General features: G+C 49.9%; 1 protein-coding gene across 1 annotated transcript in view; it reads left to right on the top strand.

Annotated features, from left to right (window-relative positions):
- Positions 1-24,774, top strand: part of KCNQ3 (potassium voltage-gated channel subfamily Q member 3) — a 292,035-nt gene that overhangs the window by 231,423 nt on the left and 35,838 nt on the right. The window contains 8 exon segments of the mRNA XM_032609424.1: positions 5,354-5,444; positions 7,055-7,181; positions 11,146-11,318; positions 16,366-16,402; positions 16,405-16,520; positions 17,810-17,920; positions 19,632-19,727; positions 20,608-20,706. Coding sequence (XP_032465315.1) covers positions 5,354-5,444; positions 7,055-7,181; positions 11,146-11,318; positions 16,366-16,402; positions 16,405-16,520; positions 17,810-17,920; positions 19,632-19,727; positions 20,608-20,706 — 850 coding nt within the window.

Genomic DNA, 24,774 nt, shown 5'->3' with positions numbered 1-24,774 from the left:
TGGTGAGGCATGGAGGCGGGGGGGGGGGGGGGGGGGGGGGGGGGGAGAGAGAGAAGAACAAGATGAGAAGGGAAGACCCTGGCTAGCCACACCTATCTGGCTTCCATCTGTGAGACTGATCATTTGTTCCTTCCGTCTGAAATCAAGTTCATATCTTAAGAATAAACTTTACTATGCAAGAGACCAAAGGGTGTTTTCCCCTTCTCAGGTGAAAGAGGGCTTCCCTGCTGCTTTTCGCTTTATGAATTAATCATTGTTTTCAAATCCCAGCAAGTAAATTCCCCAGGTTGCCAGTGCTTTTAATTCCTGGAGATGCCAGGAAGTGCCACGTTCCGCCAGGTGTTTGCTGCCCTCTCCTGGCTGAAGCCCGGTTCTGCATGCCCCCTGCAGATGGGAACCACAGTGACACTGCGTTTTGGTGACAGGTTAAGGATGAGTTATGCCCTCACCTGGCTCTAAAATCACAGTTGGAGCTGAAAGGGACTCAGGTCTCTAGCCCCAACCTCTCCCCTAAGCTTTAGACTTGAATTTCGACCAGCCTGCTGAATATTTCCACTTGGACCTCAGACGGCAGGTGCCCAGCGTAGCTTATCTTTGCTGTCGTCCTGGCCCCGGGGCACATACTCTTGAAGTCTGTGAACACCACACGGTCCACCCTGTCACCCACCAACCCCCGTGAGCCTCCAGATGCCCCTCCTGCCCAGCCTACACATCCCCGTAGTCGCAAGTCCCGCTGAAACTTCGGAAGGATTCTGTCTCATGGAACCCCTGTCATCTCTGCAGGCCAGTCCATGACAACAGCTTCCTGACTGCTGTCCTGTCAGAGAGCAGTCTTTCTAGGCATAGGTGATACGGGTGTGGATACTGATGGTGATATAGATACAGATATAGATGACATGGAGGTGGATATAGAAATAGATAAAGATGATACAGATATGGATACGGCTATACCTACAGATGTAGTAGCTATAGATCTTCTGCAGAATAAAGTCCAAACTCTCACTTGGCCAACAAAACTGTTCATACCCTATTCTGGCTTGCCCCTCCAGGCCCATCCTATATCCCTTGCCTTCTATTCCAACCACTGCTCATATCTGAAATTGTTTTTATCCATTCTCTAAACACATATGGGTTCTTCCTAAGTGCCAGGCTTTGGGATAGTCACTGGGATGCAGAGAGGAACAAGGTAGTCCACCCTCAAGGAGTGGAGCCTCACAGACCAAACACACAAGTGCAGCCCAGACATCGTCTGAAGAATGAGGGGGTGAGGTGGGGCTCTATAAAAACTGGATGCACTTGGTACAGATTCCCGTCCACACTCTTAGCTTTCTGTTGCTGCCTAACAGATTGCCACTAACTTAGCGGCTTATAGCAACACATGTGAACCGTCTCACAGTTTCCATGGGTTAGGAGCCTGGGCATGTCTTAACTGGGCCCTCCTCTTGGGGTCTCACAAAGCAGCAGTCAAAGGGTGGGCTGGGCTGTACTCCTTTCTGGAGCTTGGGAGTGCTCCAAACTCACCTGACTGTTGGTCCTTGTGGTTGTAGGACTGAAGTCCCACTTTCATGCAGGGCTGCTTTCAGGTCCTAGAAGCCACCACAGTTTCTGGCCTTGTGACCCTCGCAGACCCTTCCCGACATGGCAGCTCACTTCAGGGCCAGCAGGTGATTCTTGCTCTATTCGGCTAAGATGGAGTCTTATCTAAAGTAACATAATCACAGACGAGTCTATCCCATTGCCTTTGCCACATAATGAAACCTACTCAAGGGAATGACATCCCATCACCTCCGCCATAATCTCTTGTTAGAACCAAGTCAAAGGTTCAGCCTGCACTCAGGTATGAGGATTATACAAGGGCATGGCTCGTTCGGGGTCACTTTACGGCATGGTCACCATGCACACACCTCGTAGACTCTTCCCAAGATTCACATACATTTCAAGTACAGGACTGTGGGTCGAGTCCCAGAATCTGCTTAAGGACTCTTGTTCCTCCTGAATTAGTTTAGCTGTGGGACATCAAGCTTTCCCTTCTCCCCACACATATCCCTACCCAGACCACAGGCTCTAGCCCCATGTTCAATGCCCGGTAAAGACAAAACCACTCCATAAGGCCGTGGTTGATGATTGTCTTTGCAGGACCACGAACTTGTAATTTTAGCCAGTCTTGTACCTAACACCCCTTCAGCATGTGGCCATATCCTCTCCTCTTTGTCATTCCCGGCCCTCAAGACCAACCCCCGTCTCCAATTTCTGGCTACTTTTTCTTACTGAGAGGTTTAGCAGTCTTGTGACTTTAGGGTTGCAACTTCCACCTCAACTGGATCAGTAAAATGCTTCACTAGGCAAAGGCAGTTCCTGCCCTAGGATGAATTCTGAAGTTGGGTGTTAGGATAGAGTGCTTTATTTATGACACAGTGCACCAACGATTACAAAATGATAATGGGTTAGGATCAGTACTGGAATAGAAATGCCTTAGGGTGCTCTGTGATCCTAAGGGAGGGAATCGCATGAGGAAACCTACAGGCAGCAGCTGGGAGGCTCTGGAGGCAAAGCCATGACCGGCACCGCCAAGGTATCAGCAGGAAGACGAAGGGGCGTGTGTGGGGAGCGGGCAGGGAAGGGGAGAGTTGAGACAGACACGGGTAGGGTAAGAGAATCTGAGGAAGTGCTGTGATTCAGTACGGCCCGCCTGGGTGTGGGAGAGCAAGAAGAGATGAGGCTGTGAGGAGGGAAAGCCAGATCATAGAAGGCTCACACCCCTTGCTAAAGGAGAAGATTGAATGGGGTTTTGTGTCCACAGTGCCGAAGGGTCCATACTCCAGGTCAACACATAAAATGGGCGATGTCCTGGATAAACCGAAACATATGGTCAACCCTAGCTAAGCCTCACATATCTTTCCAACCCTTTGGCCACAGCCTCTGGCATGCTTCCAGTGTTGTACTCCCAAAGCATGTGGTGGACGCTCAGATCATAACCTCAACCACACTCTCGTGTGATTACTTGTGCTCTGTTTCCCCCGCTGGACTAGGAGAAATGACGGCTAGGCTTTATTCATGTTTGTACCCTTAAAGCCATCTCTCTGCCTAGGACAGAAGAGGCACTGATATTAAATCACAATAAAATAATAGCTAACATTTAATGAAGGCTAAGTATCTGTCAGACATTCTTCTAAGCCCATGACATGGATTATATCATTGAAAAATTGAGAACACTGGCACTTTTATTGGATCCATTTTACATATGAGAAAATCAGGATGCAGAGAGGTTGTGTAACTTGCCTAAGATGACACAGCATGAGAGGAGGGAGAGGATTCTAATCTAGATCTTATCTCCAGAGACTTTGAATGAGTAAAGTCAAGTCTTGAGAGGACAAGAATATGGATTTCTAGAATCGTCTAAGAGCACGTTTTCCAGAGCCTGTCCAGCCAGTGATGCGTGTGTGTCCGGGCAAGCACTAGGCGTCATTTGCTTGATCTTAAACAGTGGACTGAATGACTCTCCATCCATTATCTCCTGTGGTCCTCACAATAACTGTGATCTCTAGGCAGGTTCGTTATTCTCGTTCTATGGACGTGATCGTCGGGGTTCCCAGAATCAGTGAGCTTCTCAAGATCACATACCAGAGCCTCTTTCTAGTCCATATCTTTGGACTCCAGACTGTATGGTCTTTTTACTGACAACACAGTTGTCCTGATGGTAATGATTGCTTCTGATGAATTTCTTCATTGCTAAAATGGGAATGATCATATCTACCTTGGGAGGCGGTTGTATTGTGAGGATAAATGAGCTGATAGATGTAGTAACTGCTCACTAAAGAGTGGTGGTGGGTGTTGACGTTGTTACAGTTGTCACTGCCGTCATCATCATCGTCATCATCACCTGAGAAGATTTGGGAGGAAGAGTAGGCAGATTCCAGCTGTGGATCAGGAGTCATGCATTTAAATAAGATGGCCAAACACAGGAGGGGGTTGAAAATCTTGTTTGGGTTCATGGGCAGGGTTGGAAACATAGATTCAGGTCTGCAGATCAGCGGCACTGTTGATCAGAAAATGTGATCAGGAAGGATCACCAAGGGCCGGAGCCAGGACTCTGGTCCAATCCAGGGCCAGGAGCAGACGTTTCCAAGCCTCCTTACATCATGGTCCTTACCGTCACACCGTGAGATCGCTTCCTGTTTGTCTGAACTCTGAGCTCAGGAGGACGGATCCAGCTTATTCATCATTGAATTTCAGTTCTGTGTCCCCCAGTGCCTGCCGTATAAATATTGGATGGATGGATGGATGGATGGATGGATGGATGGATGGATGGATGGATGGTTGGATGAATGAATGAATGAATGTACAAGTGGGTACCCACTTACACAAACCAAAAAAGCATGGATTGGAACCTAGCAGGGCACAGAGCCAGATTATATACAGCAGGAGAGCTTGGAGTACGTGACCAAGCCTCCTGCATGGACCCTCTCTTGTAATTTCCCTCTTACACACCCAGAGGACCTGGTGCTGACCATTGAACCAAAGACTCTCCACCAAGGGCAAGGGAGAACGCTTTTTCTCTGCTGAAACAGTGAAGCGTGCACACACACACACTGTCCCTCCACCGCCACCATCACCCCCCTCACACACAGGGAGTTTATAAATATAATAATCTCAAAGGATTGTTCGCAGTTCGCTTCTGCCTGAGGCAGGGCCGTGAACCAGACGAGCTCTCAGTGACTTTTCAATGAGCAGCAGTGTGCATCACGGTGGCTTCTGTTCTTTCTAGCATGAAGCGCACTTGGTAATTTCAAAATCGATTCTGAAGACCCCCAATTGAAAGGGGTTGTTTCCTTTAGTAACCATCGACTGTAAAAAAAAAAATAATAATATGAAGATATGGTGACAGGCGCCGTCGCCGAATTTATCCATCGTTGGATGAATTTGTCTTTATTCTAAGAATGTTTTCATATATTCGAAAAACATAGACCTATATGTGCAGGACACACTATTAACATATTCATATTCCCGTTGATCTACCAAAGCTTGCGGTAACTTTGGTTTTTCAAGGCATCTGCAGCCCTCCAGGGCTGGGACCCGATGATCTAATTCAAATTCTCACTGTTTCCACTAACTAGCTGGTAAAGTAACAGTTATGCACATTGCTTCACCTCTCTCAGCCCTGTTTTCCTCAACTGGAGCAATAATTCCTACCTGCCTTTCAGGTGTGTTATGAGGTTAAATGGGGTAACGGATAAAGCACGCACCTATGTCTAACGGATGCTGTAGCTTCATCTCGTCTGACACCTTCGCAGTCTTGCCTCGGCGCGATCCAAGACTAGACGCTCCCTTAGTTTCCTTCTTCCTTCCCCTCTAGGTTCCTGATTGTCCTTGGGTGCTTGATTCTGGCCGTCCTGACCACCTTCAGGGAGTACGAGACTGTTTCGGGAGACTGGCTTCTGCTGCTGGTGAGATGGCGCCTGCACCGTGGTGCTGTGCTGCGGGGGTAGATGCTCTGGTGGGACCGCCAACGATGAAGACAAGGAGCCCCTTGGGTGCAGTTCTGCCCAACCGGTTTTGGCTTCCTGGAGTCTCTGGCCAAGTCCAGTCCCAGGAGAAAGCATTGGTGGATCAGTTGATGAGGTCTACTGGGGGCACAGGTGGAGCAGGGAACGGCTGGCCTGTGTGATTCCAGGTTAGAGATAAGGGGACATAAACAAGGTCAACACAAACACCAATACCCACTGGTTAAATGATAAAATACAGCTTCCCAACCCTCTGACAGTAACACAAAGGCATGTTTTGTCCCAACCCTTCCTCTGCTTTTCCTCCCTAAACCCTGAGGATCTCTTCCTTCAAGGCCAAGCAACAAATCCCGTTTCTGCATGAGCACTCCAGGACCTCCCTTCTGGGCCTCCGCCTGTTTTTACTCTCCAGTCTGTATCCCGTGATGCGGCAGAGAGAGCGTGCAGTTAGAATTCTCGGGCAAGTTACCTAACACCCCGACTCAGTCTCCTCCCACCCTCACCTAAAAGATGTAGCAGTGTACGGTGAGGGGCACACGCCGATAGGCTGGGTGCAGCCTCCACACCGGGCCAGGAGGAGGCTCCCAGGAAGGGCTGGATCCTTCTGCAGCCCTGGATCCTTCTCCAGCTGGCCTTTTGAATGACCACGCCTTCCTGGATTAGGATCAACCCACCTCTCTAGGGTGAGGCCCCACCCTCTGCACAGGGAAGGGATGCCAGCCCCCAGTCAGGGTTTACGAAATAGCTTTGCCTCCCACTGAGCTAACCATGTGTCCGTGGTGCCGAAATCAGCAGGTTCCTTCCAAGGGCAGGTGTTGACAGTCTACAGGGCAGATCTGAAGCTAAGACCTGAGCAGATGACTCCTGGGAAGCCATCCAGTTCCAGGAACTAAGTTTCGAGGATTGCTGCAGCTCCCCAAGGGCCCCAGGGAGGTCACCAAGCAGTGGGGGCGAAGGTATCTCCATCTTCCCTCAGCAGGGAAGATGCAAACCCGCTGTCCCGGGAGACGCCATAGCATGGTCTTGACGGGCTCAGAGCCTGATCACCTGCCTGGGATTCCTTCTTTGCCACTTTTGGCCTTGAGACATTTGTTCAGCCACTCCTTGCCCAGCCTGGGTTTTTCAAAATACAAGATGAGGGTCATATTATAAAATACTTCCGGTTGTGCCTGGCCCAGGAGCTGTGCTCAGTAACCATTGGCCACGATTAGCAATACCAGGGACCAGACACCGGCTGGGCAATATCATTGATTCCTCTCCTTCCAACCCAACTGAACTTCTTGGGGGCTTTTAGTACATTAAAGGGATTTTTAAAAAATGATCCATTAGAACAAAAACATAGAAAAAAGGCTTAATGTTAGAGACAGTTAGCACATCAGAGTGAAGACAGGAACTGCCCCAAACTGAATGGAGGTGATCAGCCTGTCCTACCCCCTCTACCACCAAACCAGCAACAACAGAAATCCAGCTCTTCAGAACTTACAGACAGAAATCGCTAGTTCTGGACAACCGGGTCCCAGTTAATGTGTCTCTCCACATGTGCTTCAACGCAGGAAACATTTGCTATTTTCATCTTCGGAGCCGAGTTTGCTTTGAGGATCTGGGCTGCTGGGTGTTGCTGCCGATACAAAGGCTGGCGGGGACGACTGAAGTTTGCCAGGAAGCCCTTGTGCATGTTGGGTAAGCCCTGACCCCGAGCCCGGGGGTGCCTCATCCCCTTCTTTTGGTGCATTATTTCTCTGAGGCAATTTTAAGCAGACGCTGTTCTTCTGGGAAACCATGCAGCATCGTGGGGGCCCGCCCCGCCTCTGACCCTCCCTTCAATCCTCCAGTAGGTGGAATTCCTGCCCCCGTGGCTTCTCCTTATAATGAGTCCACAGGGCAGGAATTCTTAAGGCGGGTGGGAGACACTCTTGGCATTTGGGTCGTGAAGGAGCCACAGCTCATTGCAGGATGTGGGGCAACCGCAGTCCCTGGAGTAGTAGCACCCCAGTCACCGTGACAGGCAAACTGCCCGTGCAGTTCGACTGGCCACGGTGGGGATGGGAGGCGTGACACCATTGCTGGTTGAGAATGACCTCTGTAGGGCCGCAGAGGTAATTCTTCCATCCTAACACCCAGTCTGGAAGAATCTAGCACCTGTGACCCCCCTCGCCACCATAATGCTGTGTCCTGACCCACCTTGCTTTGGGGAGGTGTCATGGAGACCCCTCCATCCAGGTGTAGGCATTTTGATAGCAAAGAAGATGGAAGCTCTCACACACACCTATTGGTGCACCCCACCATGTTCCCATCTGAAGATCCCACTAAAATCATACAGTGACAGGACGAAATCTACCTGCAGTGATGGTTAAGAGTCTTGGAGCTTCGATTTCCTAGGGATGGTTAAAGTCAGAGGATCATAGAAAGTCAGGGCTGGAAGGGACCTTCAAAAGCGTTTGGTTGAAGATGCCCTCCTGTCTGATTCCCCAGCCCCCTTTGCAGCAGCCTTTAAGTGGTCCCCCAGACTCTACTTGCATACCTCCAGTCATGGGGCGCTCACCACCTCTCGAGGGTATTCATTCCATCTTAACTCCTCTGACTCTCTTCAGATATTCGAGTTCAGCCATCCTATTCCTCCCCTCCACTCCAGCAGTCTCCTTTCATTGGGAGGGATGTGCTTAGCGGCTTCAACCCCATCTTATAGCCCATTTTCTTAGCATCATAGACCCTCTCCTCTGAGCTGCTGTTTATTCCTCACTCCCCTTTTAAAAAGTGACCTGCCGGGACTGGACACAGCCCTGTGGGTACGAATGACCCAGCCAGGGAGGAAGAGCTGGACCCCTCCCCTGTCCTAGGCGCCAAGTTCTCTCCGTGCCTCCTGGGGCTGTGTGGCTGCGTTTGCAGGTTGCCTCACACAAAGGACAGGTACCAGCCTCACTCTCGGCTGAAGCCTCTCTTCCTTCTTCCCATTTGCTGCTGAGGTTGGAAATCTGAGGGTTTTGTTTATTGCTTAGAATTTTGAGTGCAAGGAGGGTGGGTGTGTGTACGCACACATGCACGCATGCAATTTTGGAGCACTTTGTAGTTACTGATTTTTTTCCACATTTTTTTTCTCTCTTCCTTTGTCCTCTTACCATGTCTATCTACTGTGTCTGAGTCCTTTACAGCTGCTATAACAGTATACCACAGACAGGGTAGCTTATAAACAACAGAAATTTATTTCTCACAGTTCTGGAGGCTGGACATCTGAGATTGGGGTGCCAGCATGGCCGGGTTCTGGTGAGAGTCCACTTCCTGGTTCCTAGACAGCTGTCTTCTTGCTGTGTCCTCACATGATGGAAGGGGCGAGGGAGCACGCTGGGGTCTCTTTCATAAGGGTACTAATGCCATGCATGGGGGATCCACCCTCATGACCTAATCACCTCCCAAAGGCCCCACCTCCCAATACCATTACACGGGGGGTTAGGACTCAACATATGAATTTGAAAGCACCCAAACATTCAGTCCATGGCAGCCCCCAACTTTCCTTCCCCTTCCTCTTTCCTGTCTTTCTTTTAAGTCTTAAGCTGACTTCTTTTTGGGGTGACCTATCCAGTGTGTGTGCGTGTGTGTGTGTGTGTGTGTGTGTGTGTGTGTGTGTTGGCAGGGGTTGGGGGAGATGACTCTGTGATCAACGGGTTCCTGCCAAGTTAGAGGATGTCATAGCATGTGGAGCCCGGGCCCCTCCGGAACAGGGGCGTTCCCCGTGGAGCTGTCTCCACTATTCCAGGATTGTACCGGAGCTCCAGATCACGTTCCCCTGCCCGCCTTTCTGGAGAGACAAGGCTGGGCCTCAGCATCCACCATCCTTGCTGGCTTCTTTCCTGATGTTGCTGCATTTTCTGTTCTACTCCTCTCAACTTCTCCCGTAACGTGGCCCCTGTGGGAAATGTTGCTTTTCTCTGTGTGTCTGACAAGAGGCTGGTCATCACGTCCACACACATCATGGCCTCCTTGCTCGAAGCAGCCTCAGACCCTGCCATTTTGGGCGTGGATGGGTCCCTCTGGGCCAGAATTTGCTGTCCTGTCGGAGTGTCGTAGACTTAAGTCACATTTACCCTGCACCTAGGTTTTGTTTTCTCTTTTACAAACGTGATAAATGGGTATCTTTGCACAGATAGACTGAGAAGCCTGGCCAAGGATATAGACATATTGGTATCCAGGTGTCTGAGCACTACGTTTTCCCACAGCGTAGGCACACCTGGGAGATACTTGGCCATGGTGGAAGGGGTGCCAGCTTTTTTGGCAGACGTACCTGGTGTGGATCAAGGAGCCTAATCCAAGCTGGGTGGCAGCACAAACAAAGGTGTAGAGGTGTGAGAGGACACTGTGGGCTCAGCAAACCACACATGCTTCTAGAAGGTTCCCAGGGGCTGGATCACAGAGGGTTTTCAGAAGTTTGGACTTTGCCCGGTGGATAAACATTCCTACAATGTGTTCCCTGGAATCCTGATGCTCTTGCAAAACAAAAAGCAAAACAGACAAAAACAGTTCGGACAGGTCAAAATCTTCGGAGAAAGGCTGGACTTCATTGGTGAAACTGAGAGCCACAGGGCATATTAGCATATTAAAGGCTCAGAGAAGTCCTGCAGTAGCAAAACCTGTTTAATTGAATTTTTTTCAGATTTACTTGATCATGGGATCCTTTTTACTTGCTTAGCCCCCTGCAGTACAGTGGGGAGATAACAGATCCGGGAGCTGAGGGGAGGGCATTGAAGGGAATCAGAAAGAGACCAGGGCCCCCTCTTTCTTCCATCCTCAGCCATTTAACTTCAGGAGCCAGCTTGGCCCTTTCAGAAGTGCCTCATCCCCTCGGCCTCTGCTTCCACCAGTCACAGCTCTGGTAGACGTTTCTAGGTCACCTCCTGACAGCAGCATCCCACTTCTGGGGTGGGCCCCACGTTTCCCCACAGTCTACCCCAGGGCCTTCTCTGAAGCTGAGGGAGGTCACAGGCAGTGGAGCTGGCGAGTGTGGGGACGTTACGACCCCCTCAGCCAGCAGGGAACAGGATCTAGTGGACAGATGGCCCAGCTCCCATCTTTCAGAGGGACAGTGGTGGGAGGTGTTCTGCCTACAGCTCAGAGGCTCCAGCAGCGGCCTTGACAACGTGCCTTGCACTGGCCTTTTCCCCGCCCCCCTCTCCCCTCACTTCTGCTTCCTGAAATCATTTCTCATTAAATCAGCCACAGCCTCGTCCCTGTCTCGGGCTGTTTGCAGGGAAAACCCACAGTAAAGCAGCATCTGAGCTTCAGGCTTCACCTCCACCACCTGGGCAACCCAGATCCCTTCTCGGCCAGAGAGGGACCCCCGAGTGCCACCCCTGGAGGGCCTTGGAGCATCACTTCCCTAGGATTTAGAGTGAGCGTTGGAGTCCAGCAGGCCTCCTGCATCCAATCCCAAGTCGGCCACATCCGGCCGCGTGGCCCTAGGAGGGCATTCACACTCAGAGCTCCTGTTTCCTCACCTGTCACAGGAGAACGCAGATCACGTGCGGTCCACGTCACGATTCAACACAGCAGCGTTTAGCTTGTGTTCGTCTGCCGCCGACTGCCTGTGATGGCTCCCGTGCCTTGGCCTGACCTCCTTTCCCCTCTCCCCTACCACCCTCTGTCCTCTCTGCAGACATCTTCGTGCTGATTGCCTCTGTGCCGGTGGTTGCCGTGGGAAACCAGGGCAATGTCCTGGCCACGTCCCTGCGGAGCCTGCGCTTCCTGCAGATACTGCGGATGCTCCGCATGGACCGGAGGGGCGGCACCTGGAAGCTCCTGGGCTCGGCCATCTGCGCCCACAGCAAAGTAAGTGCCACTGCGAAGGGGCCAGAGCGCACTGGCTTCCCGCCCACCTAGGCCCATCCGTGGCATCTCCTCCCTGACAGCATCCCCAGAGGGTGGTTGTCCTGCCCACTGGTGATGATGATGACGACAGTGAAGATGGGGGGAGAAGCAGCAGCAGGAAGGAGAAGCACACACAGGTGTGCTGCAGCCGGCAGACACAGGTAGACCTGGGCTCAGGTCTCAGCCGCACCGAATGCAAACAACTTTGGCCAAGTCACTCAACCCGCTTTGACCTCAGTTTTTCCTCATTCCTAAAGCAGGGATGATAATGCCTGTACCTCCGGATTGTGGAGAGGATGAAATGAGCCAATGCAAACCAGCATGGGATGGGAGGGAAGGGTTCTGGAATCCCGGCAGACCGGTTTGAATCCAGACTCTCTTGGTGGGACTTTGGAGATTTCCTGTAACCCCTCTGGGTCTTCTCTCCTGCCGTTTATAAAATGGAAATGATAACGCGCTCACCTCAGGGTGAAAAGCCCTTAGAATACACCCAGTTCATTGATGCGGTTCAGTTGCTATTGTTATCATGGAGCCAGAAGCACGGGTGCCTAGAACATAGTGTTTGATACAGGTTAGCTCGCCCCCGGGGTCAGGCACTGTTCTTACCCCATTTCAGTGCCAAGGAAGCAGATCTGGAAAGAGGAAGTGAGCTGCCCACCAGCACAGTCCCAGGCCGTCTGGCTTCAGAGCCTGTGTTCAGTGATTTGCTGCTGGTCGTGGTGGCTCTTGCCTCGCCAAGGGAGATGAGAAGCTAGGATGAGTGGGACCTGGCCTGGTCTCTCCCAGAGTCCCACGTGCTTGTGCAGGTGTGGAAACCCAGGCAGGCAGAGTCCAGCGTGTCTGGAGCTGTCTCTGTCGTGCTCCCCGTGTTTCTTTCCTACGGTTAGCCCAGACCTTTGGTAGCACTTTGTGTTAACATCCCTGCCTCAGCCGGACCCTGGAGAAATGAAGGAAAAACCTCTGAGTGGCAGGAAAAACCTCACACTCCGAGGCCAGTTCAGGAGAAATCGGAGTGAAGGGCCCCTGGGATGGGTGTTCTTCAGGGGATAAAGCCAAAGCTACCTTTCTCACTACAAGAGCATCTTCTTGTGCCAGGCTTGGTGGGTACAATGGACACGGTTGGTGCCCTGACCAGGCTACCTTTACCGGGAGGATGTGCTCAGCCCTCAGCTGCTATGAGAGTTAGCCGCTAATATTCCCAGCTGTCCCCTTCTCTGGAGACATACAGGAGCGCAGCCTTGCCCGGGAGCTTATACTGTTCTCATCTTCCTTCCCCCACATCAGGGAAGCACACAGCCAGTGACTGACTGACACGAGTACCTTTCCTGTGTTGGGACCAGCCCTGTGGTGCAGTTCACACTCCAGAGCTCCCCGTGGGATCAGGCTGAAGGAGGCTCCAGCAGAGTCTACATCCTTGCTGAGCTATTTCTCCTGCCCCGTCTGGTTTCTTTCACTCCCTCTCTCCGGAGACCGTCCCTCAATCATCACATGCACCTAAGTTTCTGTCTCAGGCTCTGCTTCTGGGGAACTGCACCAAAGGCAGTGATCCTGGGGCAAGTTGCCCTTGGGGAGCTCAGAGTTTCCCTTGTATGCGTTAACAGCACCATGCCATCCCCACTTGGCAATCCCAGAATGCCTCCACACAGCTAACTCCTGGGTTCTTCCAGCTCAGTGCACACCCAGATATGCCGGCATGTCATCGTAGAATACAGGAGCTCAGGAGTCAGACAGCAGCTCAGTGCAAATTTCAGCTCTGCCGCCTTCCAGCCGTAAGACTTTAAGAACATAGCTCTGTTTTTATACGAGCTTCCCCAGTGGTTAAAATGTGAATCCTTCCAGCTGCTCACATAAGAAAAAGTACATGTAAGTGCCTGGTGAATAGTAAGTGCTCATTAATGGTAGCATGGATTATTTCAAACATGCTTTTCTTCACAAACATACAAGTAAAAATATACAGAAAATGAAATAACAAATTTAAGACACCCGGAGTCTCTCACTGGAGGTTGCAGTTTCTTGCCATACATGTGTTATTCCCCATCTGTGCCACTTCTGGCCACAGGCTCTGGGAGGTCAGGGCTTTCTTTTCAGAGTTCTTTCTTCACCCGACCTTCTATTTTGTCTTTTATCAGAGGACTTGTCAGCAATACCTAAACTTGTCTCCATGGAGCTGAGCTGATTCACAGCTCCAGTGGAAATCAGGGCTAAAAGTGGCTGCTTACGGTCCTTGTCCTGTGCTCCCTCAGACTAGAATAGACGACAGTTGGATGTTTGCTATGTAATTCCTGGGAAAAGATGGTCCACGCCACCGCCAGACCCCACAACTGATGCCAGGCGGGCAGAACTTCAAGTATGTGGTAGGAGACCGAAGGCAGACAAAACAACTGCTTGGCAAGCTCTGTATCCCATCCTTCCCCCAACAGTCCCACTAGACGAGCCTTCAGCCTTTCACTGTGCCGAAGCTGCAGAGCAGTTATAGGGCTGGCCTTCACTTCCGGGGCAGGCCGTGTGTTCAGGAGGTAAGCGCGTACCTGGATTCGACTCCAGCATTTACTAACTGCAAGAGCTTAGACCAGTTCCTTCCTGGTGAACAGGCACTTACCAATTCATTTCTTCATTCATTCAGAAAACGTGTTCTCTGGGCCAAGTTCCATGCTTGACTCCCCTGGAGACTCAGAGATGAAGAGTGACGGGCCCATACAGGGCTGCACAGGGTTAGACTTTAAAGTTAACACTCTTACTAAAGTTAGGATCAGCCGGGCTCTGCTTCCAAAACAAATAAGCCCTGGAGTCTCTGTGACTTAGCACAAAAGATGTGGGTGTCTTCTCACTCACACAGTGTGTCATGTGGGCTGGGTGGTCCTCGTCTGTCTTGGAAATGAGCCTTGAGTCACCAAGGCAAGGGAAGGGGAGCCCAGAGCGTCCTCTAGAATGGATGTAAGGCAGGAAGTAGCTCCCATCACCCCCCACACATTGGCTGGACCGCAGGCCCTCAGCCCGCACCTGACTGCAGGGGGGCTCAGGCGTGTGTTCTGCCACAGAACTGCTGGTGAAAACTGCCTCCAGGCAGAATTGCCTTGAATAGCCTTTGAGATGACTGCAGGGCACAGAGTGGGGACACATTTCACTCCTCAGGGACGACCTTTATACCAGCTCCTAATCCCACCCAGCAGTGCTTCTGTGTGCGCATGGACAGCTGTTTCTCTGCTTAAGTACCAGGTGAAACTTCTGACTTGCGTTTGGGGGCCGGAGGCTGTGAGCAAGCTTGGGCACGCCAGAATCACACTCACCAGACCAAGAGGGTCGTGCCCATACAGCCACTGGGGAGGGACGATCCAATTCACCTTTTCCTTCTCGAGCCCCCAGCGGGGCAGACACTCACGGAGGGGAAGGACGGGCTGGATTGCCTACAGCACCTCCGCTAACCTCTCTCCGCTGTAAACTCACACGAGTGCACTGTGCACGCGATGCTGTGGGGAAGGTCAGGCCTCTAAGCAAACGAGCATAAGAAAGTGTTAGAGATTGAAAGTGTGTCTGGAAACTAGTGAAGGCATTGAAAGAAAGCTAGACATGAACCCTAGCTCTAGTTGGGGGAGCAAACATCCGGAAAGCTCTCATGAGGGAGGTGACGTGAGTCTGAAGATGACTCAGTGCTCTCTGGTTGGTCCCATGGGGAGGGACAGGGAGGACGGAGGACCAAGGTGAACAAAGGCACAGAAGCGCAGAAAGCAGCCCCGTCGGCGCGATGCGATTCACCCATAAAGCCAGCTGACTGGCCGCAGATGGTCAAACAGATGAACTCCATCGACGAGAACAGCTTCATTCTCTGTGATGACTCGGCAGGAATGACGGGGCCTGATCTCCAGGCGGTGTTTCGCCCCGTGACTTTGACTTTCTTCTGCCCAGCCTGCCACAGTAACCACAGCAAGCCTTGGAACTGGAATAGAATGAAAGACATAGAAAGCACCTCAGGGATTGTCATGGCCAGGATGTTCGAAACCTCAGTGATTTGCCCATCTTTGCCATATCTCTGCACCATCCTTACTATTCCTCAACGTTTTCCTCCAAATCAGCTTTCTCCTGTTTACGTACATGTCCTAGTCGGTCATGCAGGAATATCCACGAAATAATAGGTTTCAGTGTAATCTATGCTAATGTGTAATATGGTCTAAATCAGTAGGTGACCACGTCACGTAGCAAAACACCTGTCTGCATTTGAAGTGTCTGTGGCACTTTTTGGAACTCTCTGGTCCAGTCCCTTCATTTTAAAAATGAAGAAACTGGGCTTCCCTGGTGGTGCAGTGGTTGAGAGTCCGCCTGCGGATGCAAGGGATACAGGTTCGTGTCCCGGTCCGGGAAGATCCCACATGCTGTGGAGTGGCTGGGTCCATGAGCCATGGCCGCTGTGCCTGCGTGTCCGGAGCTTGTGCTCCGCAACGGGAGAGGCCACAACAGTGAGAGGCCCGTGTACCGCAAAAAAATAAAATAAATAAATGAAGAAACTGAGGCTGTGGAGGAGGGGTCATTTGCCCCAGAGTCACATAACAGTCAGTTAGTGGCAGGGCTGGGTCCCTGTCCCACAGCTCCGTCCGCTCTGCTAGGATAGCTCCCCATTGCTGTCCATCCCTGTCCCAGTAGAAATGAGCTTTGTCCTTGCCCTGCCCAGTCCTGTGTAGGATCGGCTCTCCTGAGTCCCGAGCCTTGTCTCAGAGGCAGTGGCCAGTCTCTCCTGCCTTCTTGCCTCCAGGGGAAGGCCCTTGAGCTGTGATATAGAGATCACAGAAATCTTGCTCTCCTCCTAGAGCTATACACTTGTTTTGTTAATGATGAAAATAATGACCATATTACTGATCCTACTTTACATTGATGGGAGGTGAGGAACAGAGAAAGTAAGTAACTTGCCCATGTCACAGAGCCGGGCAACCTGGACTCCAGCTCCAGTGTGTCTGCTTCCAACCTCCGCCCAGCCTCCACTCGTGACCCCCTCCCTGTCTCTGCTTTGCCCTCCCAGGAGCTCATCACCGCCTGGTACATCGGGTTTCCTGACACTCATCCTTCTCATTTCTCGTCTACCTGGTTGAGAAGGACGTGCCGGAGGTGGATGCCCAAGGAGAAGAGATGAAAGAGGAGTTTGAGACCTACGCGGATGCCCTTTGGTGGGGTCTGGTGAGTCACCACCTTGAAGGCTGCCCGGTGGGGATTGGCTGTTAGGGACAGAGAGACGGAGGGCGTGGCATGGATGCGCTCGGTTGGGCCACTGCGTTCTGCGGCCACAGGTGAGGGGAGGCCTCCTCCATTTCTGAACCTGCCCCTGGGAGACGCCCCCTGCAGGGTAGGCCCTTGGAAGGGGCTTTTCCGTAGTGTTTATAAGAAGTCAGAGCTCTCAACAGTCTGGTCCTACGGTCATTCAGGTACCTAACCTCATTCGTCGTAGGCTGTCATCAGCCAAGCCATGCTGTGCAAACAGACACAGTGGCAGATGTAGATGTGTGTACCCAGACCCTCAAACACACCTAGAGACACGCAGCCTCACACCCACAGGACATGTGGTACTAAAGCATTGCTCTAAGCACCTTACATTTATAAATCTATTTTAAGCTGAAATAACTCTTATTATTAGCCCCCTTTTAAAAATAGGGAAACTGGGCTTCCCTGGTGGCGCAGTGGTTGAGAGTCCGCCTGCCGATGCGGGGGACGCGGGTTCGTGTCCCGGTCTGGGGGGATCCCACATGCCGCGGAGCGGCTGTGCCCGTGAGCCATGGCCGCTGAGCCTGCGCGTCCGGAGCCTGTGCTCCGCAACGGGAGAGGCCACAACGTGGGAGGCCCGCGTGCTGCAAAAAAAAAAAAAAAAAATAGGGAAACTGAGGCATGAAGTTGAGTAACTAATTCAAGGATAGTCTCTGAGCCAGTTAGTGGTTGACTTGGGATTTGAACTCAGGCATTCGGGTTCTAGAAGCCACACCCTTAACTGGTCCGAAAGCCTGCCTTCCACGTTCATAAGTACATGTGCGCTGATAACCTACACATGTGAACACACACAGGAATATTCAGCTCATACCAGGACAGACACGGGCACAGACCTTAGCCATGCACACGTATACACACAGTGCATATGAATACACCCACAAGAGCACGTATATTTAGAATCATGGCTATACACAAAATCACACATAGGCAAATATACACATGAATGTATATCACATGCACGTGTTTGCAATTATTGAAATATGTGTGGACTGATTGACTATAGGGAAGAAATCCTTAACTTAGAAACAGGTGTGGTCTCAAGGCTCCGTATAAATTCGCTGGTACTTAGCACCATCCCTCCCGTGGGAATCTTACTCTAAACGGGAACAGCACCCCGGTCAGCACAAGGCTTGTAGGTGAAGCTCAGCTGATACATCATTAATGTCCTCTCCCTGGGAAGCCTCACGTCTGAACTCTTCTCTCTTCAGATCACACTGGCCACAATTGGCTACGGAGACAAGACACCCAAAACGTGGGAAGGCCGTCTGATCGCAGCCACCTTTTCCCTAATCGGCGTCTCCTTTTTCGCCCTTCCAGCAGTGAGTATCTCAGGTGTTCTCCCTAGTGTGATGGGCAGGACCCCTCACCACTTGGCCCCAGCTCAAATTTCCAGCCTCATCTTCCATCGTCTCATATCTTGAATTCCAGCTCTTATCAACTCAATAACCATCCCCGTAGCGTGGTTTCCTGTCTCTCTTCCGTAGGCTGTGCTGATCCCTTTGCCAGGAGTGATCCCCCCAAACACCTACTCCTCTTTCAAGACCCAGTTTCTTCTTTTTTAATTCTTTTTAATTGCAGTATAGCTGATTTGCAATGCTGTGCCCATCTCCGCTGTACAGCAAAGTGACTCAGTTATACACATAGAGACATTCTTTTCTTTAATCTTTTCCATTATGTTTTATCACAGGATATTGAATATAGTTCCCCGTGCTGTACCGTAGGACCTTGTTATTTATCCTCAAGACCCAGTTTCAATGCTGCCTTCTTTAGGCTGAGTTAGTCCTTCCCTCCTCTGGGCATAGCTCTTTAAAGGCGTTTCGGACCCCATGCTGGGATTGCACATTTCCAAATCTGCCTGCCCAGAAGACTGTGAGCTCCTGGGGAGCTGAGATTATGTCTTTCACCCACGTATTCCTTGCACGTAGCGGGTCCTTTGTATATGTGAGTTCCCTTCCCTTGCCCTGTCATCTACTGGTTTATATAAAAAATGCATTTCCCTCAAGAATAAGTTTTGACCCCTGATAGAATAACTTTCCCAAAGCCCAGTGCCCATCAGTGTAATAACAGCAATAATAACAGATAGCATTTGTTGAACATAGTGTGCCCTAGATTCATGCCAAATGCTTTACCTACACCATCTCACTTAATCTTTGTGACAACATTAGGAGTTTGGCGCTACATTTATCTCCATTTTCCAGATGAGAAGACCGAGGCTTAACTGGGTTCGTGAAGTTTCCACAGTCACAGGGCTTTGGGTTGTGGAGCCAGGGACCCAGGTCTGCTCATTCCAAGCCTGGCTCTTAATCACAAAACTTGAAGAGAACCTTCTTGTATAACAAACCCTCTTCCCTGCCCTTCACCTCGCATCCTTTTGTGGCTAACGTTCTTTGACCACTGCAGCCCTACCTGGTCTGTTTTTTTTCTAAGCTGTTTGACCTTGAGCACATGGCCTTTTTGATTCTCAGTTTCCTTATCTGTAACAGGTTAGGGCCAGTGAGGATGCGACTTGGTCTCTCAATTCTCTCTTGACTTGAAAAGGGTGTGTTCCTACCTGTGTAATTCACATGAGAGTCCGACCTGGAAATCAAAACAGATCACAATTCAGAGGGATTCCAGCCAGAGTAAAAGCCTCAAGTGAAAATTCAAGCAGCTAAAGTATGTTTTAAATTCCCTGAATAGTAACTGGGAATCTATTCTGCATCATACTCCTTACTAGGCCGTTCCTATTACATTAGCTCACTTTTTTTCCTAACAGAGTTATGCGGTAGGTACCTTTATCCTACTTCCGTGTGGTAGAAAGTGAGATGCAGCGTAGAGGAGGCTGGCCCAGGGTCTCACTGCAGGGAAGTGGCAGCGTCAGGAAGCCCTGGCTTTAAGGCTCCACTTAACCCAGCTCCTACTCGCTGGAAGAGAAAGAAGGGATCTTTCCTCCTCCCCTTGGCTTCAGTGTCGTCCTGCTGCTGGGAGCCGGGCTGGGGCTCTGGGAGAGTCTGGGTGGGGCTGACTTCAGGGCCTGACCTCTCTCTTCAGGGCATCCTGGGGTCCGGGCTGGCGCTCAAGGTGCAGGAGCAACACCGTCAGAAGCACTTTGAGAAAAGGAGGAAGCCCGCCGCTGAGCTTATCCAGGTCTGTCTGCCTGGGGATGAACTGGAATGGAACTCAGATCCTCTGCCTGTGTGTCTGTGTGTGTGTGTGTCTATAGGCAGCCAGGCAGTAGTCGGTGTTGGTCTCCTGCCAGCTCTCCATCCTTATCTCTCCCCCACCCGTGGGCTGGGGGTTGGGGACCATCGGGAGAGACGGTGGGAGAGGCAGAGTGTTCCCTCTTTCACTTCAGAGAAGGTTCCTGCTTTGTGGTTTTATGGGCCACTGGGAGCGCAGAGAATAGGAAAAGAGAGCGTTCTGCCTCTAGCTGCCTGGGACTGCACGTCTGCGTGACCACCCACTCGTGAACTTGTGTCCAGTTGCAGTGAGTGTCTCTGTGGGTCAGATACAGGACGTTATCCTCCATACTGTAGTTTCCAGGCCAGTGCTGATCTCTGAGAGTCCGCTCTATCTTCGCAAACCCCAAACCATCACGGTATACAGAAGATCTAGTATATTAGAATCAAAACCTCATCTCCCGGGCTGGCCCTTGCACTGGGAAATGCACAGAAGTGGCACAGAAGACTGTTTGTCTTCCTACCTGTTTGAGAAATCTCAAGGAATCTTGCAACGAGAGTAATCCCTGCTCCTTTCAGGGATCTTCTACCCAGTACCCGCCTCCCCCGTCCACTGTAGTTCACCTCTCCACACCCCACACCATCAATTATAGCTCCGAGATGATGGGGTCAAGGAAGGTTTTCTTCCCATAGGAGCTACAGAAAGCCAAGAATCCGGCTTCTCTGGATATGACCTCACTGTACGTTATACTCTTAGGTGTCAAGGGCTTTCTGTTTTAATGTTGTGGGATTCCATGTGAACGTTTCGTGACGCCAGGTCATTCCTGCCCCTCTTTTCTCCTCCCCAGGCCGCCTGGAGGTACTATGCTACCAACCCCAACAGGATTGACCTTGTGGCGACATGGAGGTTCTACGAATCAGTCGTCTCTTTTCCGTTCTTCAGGCAAGTGGCCGCTCACCTGAATGCTCAGTGTGTGACCGACCCTCCCTCCCGTGGGTCTGTATTTGTGCCTGTTGGCTTCACGGTTTCCCGGAGGACGTCCTTCAGCGCAGTGGTTCCCAATCCGGGCTGCATGTTAGAATCATTAGAGCTTAAAATATCCCAATGCCCAGACCATACCCAGGCAGATTCAATCCGAATCCCCAGGGTTGCAGCCCAGGTATCAGTATTTTTTAAAGCTCCCCAGATGACCCCAGGGTGTCACCCAGCATTTCCAGCTAAACAGTGTGGAGTGGCTGAAAAGGGAGGTCGGGCCAGTGTTTGAGCAGATCAGTGGCTGAGGAAGTGAGGATCCAGTGCAATGGGCCACCCTGGCGGTCCTGGAGGCCGCAGCACCTGCCCATGGCCTGCACTGCCAGACTGCTCTGGACAGGGGGAAAGGGCACGGGGAAGAAGCAGCTGGGGGCCCAGAGATGTGGGGGGAGATTAATCGAAAGGTTTCAGGAAAAAAAAAAAATTAAAACCTCTTCCTATGGCCAGTACCTAAGTTATTTTTTTTATTATTTTTTAAAAAATTTCTTTTGGCCACGCCACACAGCTTATGGGGTCCTAGTTCCCCGACCAGGGATCGAACCCGTGCCCCCTGCAGTGGAAGGGCAGAGTCCTAACCACTGGACCGCCAGGGAAGTCCTTGGCCAGCACCTATGAAAAGGGAGAGGGAAATGAATACTTATTGGATGTCCAGTATGTTCCTGGAATCCAAGTTCACATTTCATTTAATTCTCACAGGCATCCTATGAAATAAGTCAGAGGTTCTCAAATGTCAAGGTGTGTTAAAATCAGTGGGGGACTGTAAACACCAGATCCTGCATCCACCTTCAGCAATTTCAATGGCGTTAGAGTAGCTAAAGCACCTCACATAGGCGCCCCTGTTGATTCTAACACAGTGGCCCATGGTGCATCCTTGGAGACAGGCTGGGTGGTCAGTATCACCAGGCTCCTCTCGTGGATGAGCCAACTGGGGCTCAGGAACTTTGGTCATTTTGGCCAGTGTCAGCCACATCTAGAGGCCTCCAAAGCCCATGATCTTTTTCACTACTTGGGCTTCTGAAATAGACCGCACCTTGCCAGATTTTTTTTTTAATTTTTAAAAATTTTGAATTTTATTTTATTTATTTTTTTATACAGCAGGTCCTTATTAGTCATAAATTTTATACACATCAGTGTATACATGTCAAGCCCAATCGCCCAATTCATCACACCACCACCACCCCACCTCTTTCCCCCCTTGGTGTCCATACGTTTGTTCTCTACATCTGTGTCTCTATTTCTGCCCTGCAAACTGGTTCATCATCATTTTCTAGGTTCCACATATATACATTAATATATGATATTTGTTCTTCTCTTTCTCACTTACTTCACTCTGTATAACAGTCTCTAGATCCATCCACGTCTCTGCAAATGACCCAATTTCATTCCTTTTTATGGCTGAGTAATATTCCATTGTATATATGTACCACTTGTTCTTTATCTATTCATCTGTCAGTGGGCATTTAGGTTGCTTCCATGACCTGGCTGCTGTAAATAGTGCTGCAATGAACATTGGGGTGCATGTGTCTTTTTGAATTATGGTTTTCTCTGGGCATATGCCCAGTAGTGGGATTGCTGGGTCCTATGGTAATTCTATTTTTAGTTTTTTAAGGAACTTCCATACTGTTCTCCATAGTGGCTGTATCAGTTTACATTCCCACCAACAGTGCAAGAGGGCTCCCTTTTCTCCACACCCTCTCCAGCATTTGTTGTTTGTAGGTTTTCTGATGATGCCCATTCTAACTGGTGTGAAGTGATACCTCATTGTAGTTTTGATTTGCATTTCTCTCATAATTAGTGATGCTGAGCATCTTTTCATGTGCGTCTTGGCCATCTGTATGTCTTCTTTGGAGAAATGTCTGTTTAGGTCTTCTGCCCATTTTTGGATTAGGTTGTATGTTTCTTTAATATTGAGCTGCATGAGCTGTTTATATATTTTGGAGATTAATCCTTTGTCCGTTGATTCGTTTGCAAATATTTTCTCCCATTCTGAGGGTTGTCTTTTCATATTTTTTCTTGTGCCCTACCGAGGTACGTGGGGAGTTTCTTGCCTTTTAGGAGGTCTGAGGTCTTCTGCCAGCGTTCAGTGGGTGTTCTATAGGAGAGTTCCACGTGTAGATGTATTTCTGATGCATCTGTGGGGAGGAAGGTGATCCCTGCATCTTACTCTTCCGCCATCTTCTCCGACTGCCGAGAAATCTTAAAGGGGCTTTTCTGGCACAAGGTGGCCATCCCTGGTTTCACATCCACATGATCTCAGGCACAAACCTCCTTGTTTTCCATTTTGTCTTTAAGTTACTTGTTGAAACAACTGGCCCGTGGTCCCAAGGACTGTCCGGCTTCGGCTGGTGGGGCCCCCCCAGAGCCGGCAGCCTCAGTGAGGCTGCCCTCCCCTCGGGCTCCGGGGCAGTTCAGCCAGTCTTTTCATCTTGTTTATGGTTTCCTTTGCTTTGCAAAAGGTTTTAAGTTTCATTAGGTCCCATTTGTTTATTTTCGTTTTTATTTCCATTACTGTAGGAGGTGGGACAAAAAAGATCTTGCTATGATTTATGTCCAAGAGTATTCTTATGTTTTCCTCTAAGAGTCTTTTTTTTTTTTTTGCGGTACTCGGACCTCTCACTGTTGTGACCTCTCCCGTTGCGAAGCACAGGCTCCGGACACAAAGGCTCAGTGGCCGTGGCTCACGGGCCCAGCCGCTCCGCGGCATGTGGGATCTTCCCGGACCGGGGCACGAACCCGTGTCCCCTGCATCGGCAGGTGGACTCTCAACCACTGCGCCACCAGGGAAGCCCCCTCTAAGAGTTTTATTGTGTCCTGTCTTACATTAAGGTCTCTAATCCATTTTGAGTTTATTTTTGTATATGGTGTTAGGGAGTGTTCTAATTTCATTCTTTTACATGTAGCTGTACGGTTTTCACAGCACCACTTATTGAAGAGACTGTCTATTCTCCATTGTATATCCTTGCCTCCTTTGTCATAGATTAGTTGACCATAGGTGCGTGGGTTTATCTCTGGGCTTTCTATCTTGTTCCATTGATCTTTGTTTCTGTTTTTGTGCCAGTACCATATTGTCTTGATTACCGTAGCTTTGTAGTATAGTCTGAAATCAGGGAGTCTGATTCCTCCAGCTCCGTATTTTTTCCCTCAAGACTGCTTTGGCTATTCAGGGTCTTTTGTGTCTCCATATAAATTTTAAGATGGTTTGTTCTAGTTCTGTAAAAAATGCCATTGGTAATTTGATAGGGATTGCATTGAATCTGTAGATTGCTTTGGGTAGTATAGTCATTTTCACAATATTGATTCTTCCAATCCAAGAACATGGTATATCTCTCCATCTGTTGGTATCATCTTTAATTTCTTTCATCAGTGTCTTATAGTTTTCTGCATACAGGTCTTTTGTCTCCATAGGTAGCTTTATTCCTAGGTATTTTATTCTTTTTGTTGAAATGGTAAATGGGAGTGTTTCCTTAATTTCTCTTTCAGATTTTTCATCATTAGTGTATAGGAATGCAAGAGATTTCTGTGCATTAATTTTGTAGCCTGCAGCTTTTCCAAATTTGTTGATTAGCTCTAGTAGTTTTCTGGTGGCATCTTTAGGATTCTCTATGTATAGTGTCATGTCATCTGCAAACAGTGACAGTTTTACTTCTTCTTTTACAGTTTGTATTCCTTTTATTTCTTTTCCTTCTTTGATTGCCGTGGCTAGGACTTCCAAAACTATGTGGAATAATAGTGGTGAGAGTGGATATCCTTGTCTTGTTCCTGATCTTAGAGGAAATGCTTTCAGTTTTTCACCATTGAGAATGACGTTTGCTGTGGGTTTGTCGTATATGGCCTTTATTATGTTGAGGTAGGTTCCCTCTATGCCCACTTTCTGTAGAGCTTTTATCATAAATGGGTGTTGAATGTTGTCAAAAGCTTTTTCTACATCTATTGAGATGATCATATGGTTTTTATTCTTCAATTTGTTCATATGGTTTATCAC

This window comes from Phocoena sinus, chromosome 17 (assembly GCF_008692025.1).
Source record: "Phocoena sinus isolate mPhoSin1 chromosome 17, mPhoSin1.pri, whole genome shotgun sequence".
In the NCBI taxonomy this organism is placed as follows: Eukaryota; Metazoa; Chordata; class Mammalia; order Artiodactyla; family Phocoenidae; genus Phocoena; species Phocoena sinus.
Note: the sequence above shows the minus strand (reverse complement) of the source record. Positions and strands in the feature narration are given on the sequence as shown.